This window comes from Thunnus albacares, chromosome 8, assembly GCF_914725855.1.
Source record: "Thunnus albacares chromosome 8, fThuAlb1.1, whole genome shotgun sequence".
In the NCBI taxonomy this organism is placed as follows: Eukaryota; Metazoa; Chordata; class Actinopteri; order Scombriformes; family Scombridae; genus Thunnus; species Thunnus albacares.
The window spans coordinates 32,609,778-32,619,935 of NC_058113.1; the positions used below are offsets into that span (position 1 = coordinate 32,609,778).

The window sequence follows — 10,158 nt, forward strand, 5'->3', positions numbered from 1 at the left end:
CCTGAGCGTTCACCTTGACAACAAACCAGCAGCTTCAGAGTCGGCGACTCTATGAAACTGAACGGACTGATAAAGAAGGCGAGCTCTGTGCTGGGGACTGACCTGGAGCCACTACAGTTGGTTGTTGGTTGTGGAGAAAAGGATGTTGCACAAGTTGCACAACATAATGCACAACACTACAACCCCCCTACACAACACGCTGGTCGGACAACAGTGTGTCTTCAGTCGGAGGCGCCTTCAGCTCTGCTATATATGGAAATTCACACACACACTTCATTGTGTGTTTTTGTAAGCTATGTGTGTTTTTTCATTTCATGTGATAGCTGCTGTAACATTGAAATTTCCTTTTGGGGATAAATAAAGAATCTATCTATCTGTCTCTGTCTAAATGCAGCCCTAATATGAAGACATCAACTTTGATTCTGGGAAATTATTGCGGTCATTTTTCACTATTCTCTGACATTTTATAGACCAAAGAACTAACTGATTAATCAATAAAATAACCTTACGATGTATCCATATGTAATTCTGAAAGTAATCGTTTTTTGCAGCTCTAAATAAGAACACAATATCATTTTAGTATACAGGCACTTTTTTAGGGATACATTTTTTCAGTTTGTACCTTGAAGTTAGTCATATTTATTGCGTAAAAGCTTTATACAGTATATTATAAAAAGTATGTTTTTTTTTTATCAATGAAATAATGGTTATTAACATGAAATATGTGCCTTAATAACAAGTTAAAAACGGACATAAACTCAAATGTCAGCAGCAGTTTTTTTCCACCGGCTGTTTGACAGCAACCCCACGTGCTCACTCTGTTTACATTCTGCGAAGGGAGCACGCGGCTTTCCCGGCTCGCTGCCTCATTGGCTGAGCATCACAGAGGCCCCACCCACAGGCGGAGCGCTCACGCGGAAGCCGTTTTTGTGCCGCGAAAAAAATGCAAAAATCTCTGCAAAGTGAAGAAATTACCGAGTGTTTCCGGTGTTAGTTAGTTTCTGTGCGCTTACCGAATCGTTAAAGTTTAACCGGAACGTATAGAAAGTCGTGTTTACATCAAAAAACATTCTTACGATACGGTATCCGTTAAAAATGAATGTAAGCTCCGGTTAAACTACGTGAAAACGCCGTTAAATCGCGTCCTGACGCTTCTAAAATACACTAAAACGAAGATGAGAGTATTTTAACACCATTTAAACCGTTTTGTTGTGTTCGTTTCTGAAATTATCGGTTCATATTTAAACATTTAGCGCGTTTCTGTTAACCGGGAACGGGCATGCGCAGTGGGTAGCGGCAGGCAGATGCGGATATAAGGATTGGCGCCGGCGCCACAGCTGATCCATTCATTCATTCTTCACTGAGAAGGTAAGACCTCGGAGCCGCACAGCACATTTAAACTTATTTATGTGGTTTTAAAACATATTTCAGCTGTTGAAGCTTTTCTGTTGTTTATATTGTGAGTTTAGAAATCGATTCTGCCTTTTTTTCTAGCGTAGTTTCGTGATTAGTGGATTTAAATCTGGACAACCGAGGGACTGCATCCATAACTCAGCTTCTAACTTGTATTTTACATTATTTTAAGCTATTTCCACTGCTTGAATAATCTAGCTTCCTTGTCTTTACTAATTGAAGTTCATCCTGAGTGTGCTTTTACCGAAAACTTTGAGTTTTAGTGGAGTTCATCTGTACAAACATGGAGGCGGCGCTTCTAACTTTAAAACTATCTAAAGTGTTTTTTTCAGCTTGTTCTTTGCTCTGTTGCCTCTTTTCCTGCATCAAGCAAGCATCCAGCACTTTGCATGTAAACCCTGTGGATCACCAGTTTATCTGCATATCGGGGTTAGCTGGTTATTGTTGACCTAGTTAGCAGTTACCGGGCTAAGTTTGCTAATTACAGTAGCTCCCCTCCACAACTTAGCCTCGCTGTTGACTCGGTTTTGAAGCACTTATTGGACTTTGAGAAGCTTGAGGTGGAAATATGTAGTTCCTATAAGTTTCTTCTAGCAGTGGAGGATGGTATAAAGTCGATATGGGTGCGTTTTAGCGGTATTTTCCACTAGTTTTCCCCCCGCAGACCTGGAGGAGGTCCGGGGAGGCAGGACTCAAATCCTCCCGCTTTAGCGCTGCGGAAATTGGCGCGTCTTTGAGTTTCAATCCTTGAATAAACTTCATATTTTGGCGTTTTCACACAGTCAAAGTACACCAGAGCTGCTCGGAGACGTGTGCTTTGTCGCTGGATGTGATGAAATAGCGTTGAAATGCGGTATTTTTTGAGCTTTTTTTGTTTGAAATAGAGGGAACAACCAGCCCCCCTCCCTTTTGGCTGCAGTTGCCACACTAGCTCTGAGAAGTTGGCAGGCTAGTTTGGCTCTTATTTAACACACGGTTACATCTGTTTTACCTGCTTATGATACAGTTTGTGCTTCATGGTCTTCCCTTGTATAGTTTCAGCCTGGTCAGTCGGCTATTATTGCGTTTATGGAGCTATTCTGGCTCCATTTATTCATGGTCACAAGCTAATCTGTATCTGTTATCTAAGCTAGCCAGCTCAGAAGTTGGTACCCTGCCTGTAAACTGATGTTTTGTGATATTTTTTGTCTTTCCTGGACTTTCTGGGAGCTTGTTTGGCTCTTTATAACGTTATATTAACTATTTTACTCGGTGTTGTGTTATTACAGGTTCATACCACCTCACATGAGTAACATATATAACATGTTGAGTGTTTGGGATGATTAGGCCCAGTAGCTCCAGAACATGGCCTCATGAGGTCTTGAAATGGTTTCAGTAGACTTGTTTTTAATTGAATCTTCTGGTCTCATCATCTTACATAAGCTACAGTTAATCCTTTTTAAAAGTTTCTCTCTGTCATAAACATTAAAGTTATCTAAATCTAATGATTCTCTCTTTTTTTTGTCTTTGCAGCGGAGCCATAAATTCAGTCAACATCATGTCCAGACGCAGGTAAGAATCTCTTTACAGTGGTGGTCTTGGGGGCCAACAGGGGTCCTCGCTCTATAAAGAGGATTAGGAGGGTTAAGGTTGGGCAACATGGCTGAAAATATGAGCATAATATTGATTTAATCTATATATTCAGATAAATATCACAACATGGTTCATGTCTTGTAAGATGAGGAGGAATCAAACCTGATGTTTGATGCAGATATGAAATGTTCTGCATTACATTAAGTAAACAGATAAATGATATTAGTCCATAGTTCAGGGTCATTATTGTTTTATTGATTTATTAATTTCAGTCGTGTGTAAATCGATCTGATCGTTGCAGCTCAGCTTACAGCTGTTGGCTTCATCAAACTCACTGAAAACAATCAATAAAACTAGTTTTATAAATAAAGTTTTTACAAAAAAATGGCACTAAAGGAAATCAAAGTGTTGTTTCTGACAATATTTGTCTTTTTTTGTCTACAATAACATTTGACATTCATCCGGCCTCTAATAAGACTGTGTTATTTCCTGTGTGACATATCTGATGTTTGAAGCCGAACCTGTGATGTAATTTTGATATATATTTTTTTTTTCTTCTTTTACTTCAGCGATCGCATCACACTGCAAGCCAGAGATTCAAACACACCTGAGCCGACTGTGAGAGGCCCCCTGAGGAAAAGGAAGTCAGAGGTTTGTGTCTCGTTCGGTATTTGTGACCTTCGTCCAACAGCAGGATGATCTTAAACACACGCAGAGTGACATCGTAGCCCAAGTTTGACGTGTTGTTAGTTTCATCTTTATCACATGTCGTCTGTCTGTCGGCTCACTGGTTTATTTCTTTCTTTCTTTCTTTCTTCAGCCCTCCAAGAAGAAGCTACAACCTGCCACCAAGAAACAAAGCTATGAAATACAGGTCAGTGTGTCCACATGTGTGTGTGTGTGTGTGTGTGTGTGTGGCTGATAAGAGATGAGACGGGGACGTATGTGTGTGTGTTACTAGTTTATTATCTGTGTTTTGTGCCTCCTCCCTCCCGCTGCATCCTGCCCTGCCCTGATGTATAGTGTTAGCTTGAGTATTTCCATCAGTTTTCAGTGTGAAAGTTTCATAGTTTCCTCTATTGAGAGCCTCCATTTTGTCCTCCAGTTCATGTCATATTCTGCATTTTTATGTATTTTTGTGAGTCTTTACCCTCGTCTTATATCCTCTTCTATGTATTAGATAATATAAGTTTAAGTCAGATTTAACAGAATTGTCTCAATGACCTGAACAAGAAAGTTAAAATGACTCAGGAGATTTGTAGCAGCAGCAGAAATCTGCAGCAACTTTACCTTCTTTTCACCACAAGGTGTCACTAGTGAACTCTATGATACTTCGTTACATTTGAGATGCTTTCTGTTCCCTTTTTAAGCACTTTCGGATTGTTTTAAATCTCTTCAGTAGGATCCCTTTGTCACCCTTTGCTGTGCCTCGTTCATGTGTTACATTAAACCACATTAGAGCTGCAACAGTTCATTGATTTTAAAACTATTTTGATCATTTGATTGTTATTTTTAAAGCTAAAATACTAAAACAGATGTTTTCAACTTCCTCACATGAGGAGATTTGATGTTTTTATTTTGTTTATATGAAAGTAAACTGAATATTTTGAACATTTCAGACATTTTTCTCTGTTTTTGGACAATTTATAGACTTAAATGATTAATCAGTTAGTTGAGAAAATATATTATTTGTAGAGTTTTATAAAGCTACAGGTAACATATGAAAAATAGAATAAAAGTAAAAATGGCGCCCGACCGCTAAAGATGAAGGATCTCACACATATCGACGTATCAGACAGTAGATAATAAGACAAGTCTGTTATAGATGATCACAGATGATATTTATCAGTTTGATCGATTCATTGTTTTAATCAGAAATATAAAATATCAACAGACGGATTCTTTCTGCTCTGTTGATCAGATTTGTGGTTTAAAGCTTGTTGTGTTTGATCTCTGTTGTCTTTATTGATCTTCATGTGTTTGTTTGTTGTTGTTGTTTTTCAGAAGTGTTGGTCGGAGGACGGAGCGAGTCCCTGCGTCCTCATAGAAACTCCTCACAAAGAACTGGAGCCTGCAGACCCGTCGAGCTTCAAGCAGTACAGATTCAAAAACCTCTTCATCAAGGCCTCGCCCATCCCTCGTCTCAGGTCTGTTTCTACAACCGTCGACACTTCACACCCGACTCTGTATTCACCGGTTAATGATCTGAACTCATCCGGTTTCATCTCATGTGACACAAACACTTAAATTAAATGATTTTAACATTAAAGCTTCACATGTTTTAATGTAAAGAAGTAAATCTGACTTTAATTAGATGTTTTCAACTCTTTATTTAAAGTTTTTGTCTGTTTTTGAACGTGAAGTTTGAGCTTTTAGTACGAACATTTCTAAAACTCAGGTTGTTCCTCAAAAGTTTAATATTTCCTCACAAATATAGTTTGAATCACAGTATGAAGTATTTATGACTGCAGTTAACTATTGATTATTATTTTTGTCTTTAAAATGGTGAAACTGTAACTCGGTTAATTCTTATGTCAAATATCTAAAGTTGGTCAGTTTACTGTCATGTAGGACAAAGAAGCTGCAACTATAAACATGACAATCAATCATTTCATTGATCAAAGTATTTCATCTCTGCAGCTTAAAGATTAAAAGAGTTTCAGTGCTTCAGTTCTTCTTAAGTCAGTGTTGTTTAATAGAAACATGAAGAATAAATGTGTTTTTATATCCAGTTAAATGAAACTAAAATGTTTTTAATCTCCTGTTTGATCTCCAGTTGGGCCAGTTCAGACGACGTTTGGATCAAAATGCTCAACAAGGAGCTGAAGTACGTTCATGATAAGAGTTACCTGCAGCGGCATCCCAAACTGCAGCCCAAGATGAGAGCCATCCTGCTGGACTGGCTGCTGGAGGTCAGACGCCACTCAAATATTATTATTATTATTATCATACAAATATGAAACAAAGGGTCTGATGGTTTCACTGGTTTAACTGGTTTAACTGTGTGTGTGCAGGTGAGCGAGGTTTACAGCCTCCACCGGCAGACGGCCTACCTCGCTCAGGACTTCTTCGACCGCTTCATGCTGACTCAGCAGAACGTCAACAAGGATTACCTGCAGCTCATCGGCATCACCACGCTCTTCATCGCCTCCAAGATAGAGGTGAGTCCCTCCTCTTCCTCGCCGTCCCACCACGACTCACGACTACACGCCAGACGAATTAATTTATAGAAATATTCTGCAACTTTATATCACAAGAAGTTTAAACATGGACGTAATTGATTTCTCTCAATGTTTCTGGTATTTTAATTCATTTGAGCGTCATGTGACTGACTCACAGTTTATATAAGACACATGTTTTAATCACTGAGGTCACATGACAATCAGCAGAAACATAAACAGTCCACAGAGGAATCTTTTTAGATCTTTTTATTCACATCCAACCATCAGCTCTAAACCAAAACGTTTCTTCTTCTTCTTCTCTTCAGGAGATTTATCCTCCTAAAATCTGTGAGTTCGCCTACGTGACGGACGGCGCCTGCGACATGTGGGACATCCAGTGCACCGAGCTGCACATCCTGAAGGTACCGAACACTCTGAGAACTCATCAGTTACATCACGGTTACATTAATGTAACATAACATATCTAAATGATCTCTCTGTTACACACCAGGTCGTATTAAAGTGTCAGTGTTTCATTATCAGTTCATCTTTAATGCTCGTTATAATTCATAGTGACTCTTTAAATAGTTTGTATTTTTTCCAATCAGTCAAAAAATTCAGATCTTCAGTTTATTGTCACATAAAAGCTTCAAATCTTCACATTAGAGAAGCTGAAACCAGTAAATATTAAACTGAATCAGAACATCAGAGCTGCAGTGATTTAATTGATCAGTAGATTAACAGAAAATGAATCTGCAGCTATTTTGATGATTGAATAATTGTTTGTTAGTTTATTTTAAAACAAAATGTCAAACTTGCTGGTTTCAGCTTCTTTTTAATGTTTTTATTTGTCAAACATGATCATAAACTGTTTGGATAGAATATGTCACATTTTAACTGAGAAGTTTATAACAGGTTTTCACAATCTTATGACATTTTGACAAAACAATAAATCAATCAAGAAAATGATTCTGCAACTACAACAACTAATAATCATTTCTGCTCTAAAGTTATATTTTGCACTGCAGAAATGATGAAAATTAAACTTGAATTTTGAACATTTGGAAGGAAAAACATGAATAATAGAATAACAACAAGTTAAATTAACATCTGATCATCATCTAAGCAGCAGCTCTGTGTGTTTCCATTAACTGATGATATTAATGTGTTTGTGTTTGTCGTCCTGCAGGCGTTGGACTGGAATCTGTGTCCAGAGACGCCGATCTCCTGGTTGAAGCTTTACGTTCAGGTGGAGGCTCAGACGGACGGAGAGAACTTCCTGGTTCCACAGTTTCCTCAGGAAACCTACATCCAGATCACACAGGTGAGAAAACACAACCTGTTCACACCTGCATCACTAACTCACTCATCCAAATCAGAGACAAACTGACCTTTGACCTCTTGTGTTTCAGCTGTTAGACGTGTGTATGATGGACATCAACTCGCTGGACTACAGCTACAGTGTTCTCGCCGCAGCCGCCTTCTGCCACTTCTCCACCTTCGACGTCGTTCATAAAGTCTCAGGTACGTTTGATTTTCTCACCTGCGCGTCTGTTTACCGTCACGAGTCTCCAGAGTGTAAACATTGAGAGGATTTGCTGTTCTTGCTGCCTCTCTGGCCTCCTGCCGGCAGCATCGTTGACTAACCGGACGTGTGTTTGTGTGTCAGGTCTGACGTGGGAGAGCGTCGCTCCTTGTTTCCGGTGGATGACTCCCTTCATGGACACGCTGCGATCTGAACCCAAACCTCAGCTCAAGAACTTCACCAAAGTCAAAGCCGACGACCGACACAACATCCAGACACACGTGGCCTATCTGGACCTGCTGGTAAGAACACAGACCAGAACACAGACCCAGAACACAGACCAGAACACAGACCGGCACACAGACCGGCACACAGACCGGCACACAGACCGGCACACAGACCGGCACACAGACCGGCACACAGACCGGCACACAGACCAGAACAGAACACAACAACATGGTTTCTGTTGCAACATTTCACTTGTTGCTGTTTCAGATATTTTTCCAACACGTTACTTTGAGGAATAAAGTTTTGACTGTTTGTTAAATTAACTAATTTGATCGACGAGTTCTAAGTGAGATGATGAATCTGATGTTCAGTCTCAACTTTTCATGTTTGAGTTTTCACACAACTCATCAGCTGTTTAATAAATCTAACAGATAAACAAACCCAACAACCTCCTCATGTTAAAGCAGCCGTCAGAAAGTTATTGATCACAATAATTATCTGAACTGAGATCTTTGTCACTTATCTGAATAAAGATCAATTCAAAAGTTCATCTGAAGCTGCAGTTTAGTTCCTGCAGTAAATCAAACCAGTATCTTCTGTTCTGTTACTATATTTGAGTTTTAATAAGAAGAATTTAGTACTAAAGACTTAAACTCTGGAAGGACTGAACGATTAAAATTAGACCTGCAGTTATATTTCATTAACGATTTAATCTGCAGGTTAACATTAAACTAACCGTCACTGTTTATGACGGTAAATTGAATATTTTAAAACTGACAAACACAAATGAGAATTTGAGACTTTGCAGCCAGAAACAATTATTGGATTCTCAAAACAGCTGCTGATTTAAATTCCTGTTAATCAGCTTTAATTTGTTCTTGTGGCTCATTAAGACTTTAAAAAACTTAAAGGTTAGAAACTCAGAAAGTTGAGTGATTAGAAAACTCTTAAAATATCAACAAAGTGAATAAAAACATTTTCAGAGGCTCCGATGTGCAGCAGCGACTGAACTGAAAACAGAAGAAGACTCGTTATTCTCATCACAAGAATATAAAACTGTTGAATATATTAACACGTCATTCTGGTGATTAGTGACTCCATGTGTGATTCTGTTCAGTGTTTCCATTTGTTTTAATATTAAAGTTTCTCAGCTGACTGAATAATTCTGCATTTTAAAGCTTCTTGTTTTTATAATTTGTGACTAAAGTTGAAATTTCTACTTTTCCTTCCTGCAGAGAAAAGCTCACGAGCGTCGGATCGACAGTCCCGACTGTCAGCTGTCGCCGGCCCCCGTGGGCGCCATCCTGACTCCGCCCAACAGCACAGAGAAACCGGCCAATCCCTGAGCAGCAGCAGCAGCGGCAGCAGCAGCAGCAGAGCGGCGAGGCGCGCTACCTCTACACACCCGAAGTGACGGACGAACCTCTTGGAGCTCCGTCAGCTCCCGAACCGACGGCGCAGGATTCTAGGAAACGCCACACTTCCTGTAGCAGATGTTATTGTTTTTAAACACTAAATCTGAACTTTGATTCCTTTCAGTCTAAAAACAAAAAAAAAAGACATATGGAGATTATCAGGGATCAAAGTTCTGTCAGGTAACCAGATTGTTTTAACTATTTTCTGTTTGTTTAACAGATTTTATTTTTTTTTGCCTAAAGTAGAGACTGGACTCTACTGATGTGAAGTAGAGAAGAAACAGAAACATTTCATACCCGTCAGGTGTTAACTGGGAGTTTTACTGGTGCTTTTCTTAAAAATTTGAAGCTTAAAAGGCTTTCAAATGGTGCTTCAGTCAGATTCTCAGGAAAAAATGGAAATGAAGAAGAATCATTTTCTACATTTTTAGTACAAACTCATTCTGCTCTGAACTGAGGAACTTTAGTTTAGTTTTATTAATTTAAAACCCCTTTGAATTGTGTGTAAATGTGCGTATTTACACTGGTTACGTTTCCCCCCCCCCGAGAGGACCAATGATTTATCTTCCACAGATCGCGGCGTCAGCGTTGGCGTTGTCGTGGTGATATGAGCCATAAGAGTAATCAGTCAGAACCTGCAGCTCAACGTTTGTGGCTCGATAATATAATTCTTATTAGTTTTATTGTTACATTCCTGAGAAACTTGACGTATGTTTTGTAGGGAAACTGCCTACAATTGTGTAAAGTTTGATTTTTCATTTAAGTGCTTGTATTTATTGATAAGCCTTAGTATGTACGTGTTCATATGTATAAAAAACAAAACAAAAGAATCTTTTCAGTGATG

At 39.0% G+C, this 10,158-nt stretch overlaps 1 protein-coding gene across 5 annotated transcripts; it reads left to right on the forward strand.

The window, feature by feature from the left end:
• Window positions 1-917: 917 nt before the first annotated feature.
• Window positions 918-9,867, forward strand: ccne2 (cyclin E2). 5 transcript variants are annotated; one of them, XM_044357998.1, is made up of 12 exons: window positions 918-1,368; window positions 2,926-2,964; window positions 3,555-3,636; window positions 3,806-3,859; window positions 4,990-5,132; window positions 5,762-5,897; window positions 6,000-6,146; window positions 6,473-6,568; window positions 7,336-7,470; window positions 7,559-7,670; window positions 7,816-7,973; window positions 9,135-9,867. In XM_044357998.1, exons 2-12 carry the CDS (start codon window positions 2,951-2,953, stop codon window positions 9,243-9,245), a joined length of 1,188 nt encoding a protein of 395 aa, XP_044213933.1. In that variant the 5' UTR covers window positions 918-1,368; window positions 2,926-2,950; the 3' UTR covers window positions 9,246-9,867. The 5 variants fall into 5 exon arrangements, with proteins under 5 accessions (XP_044213933.1, XP_044213930.1, XP_044213934.1 ...); XM_044357995.1 differs by lacking the exon at window positions 918-1,368 and adding an exon at window positions 1,682-1,842; XM_044357999.1 differs by lacking the exon at window positions 918-1,368 and adding an exon at window positions 1,911-2,036.
• The last annotated feature ends 291 nt before the right edge of the window (window positions 9,868-10,158 follow it).

Coding starts and splice junctions, on each gene's coding strand:
- ccne2 (XM_044357995.1), top strand. CDS start 1,697: ATGGAGGCGGCGCTTCTAACTTTAAAACTATCTAAAGTGTTTTTTTCA. Junction 3,637..3,805: donor TGAGGAAAAGGAAGTCAGAG/GTTTGTGTCTCG, acceptor TTCTTTCTTCAG/CCCTCCAAGAAGAAGCTACA. Junction 7,671..7,815: donor CGTCGTTCATAAAGTCTCAG/GTACGTTTGATT, acceptor TTTGTGTGTCAG/GTCTGACGTGGGAGAGCGTC.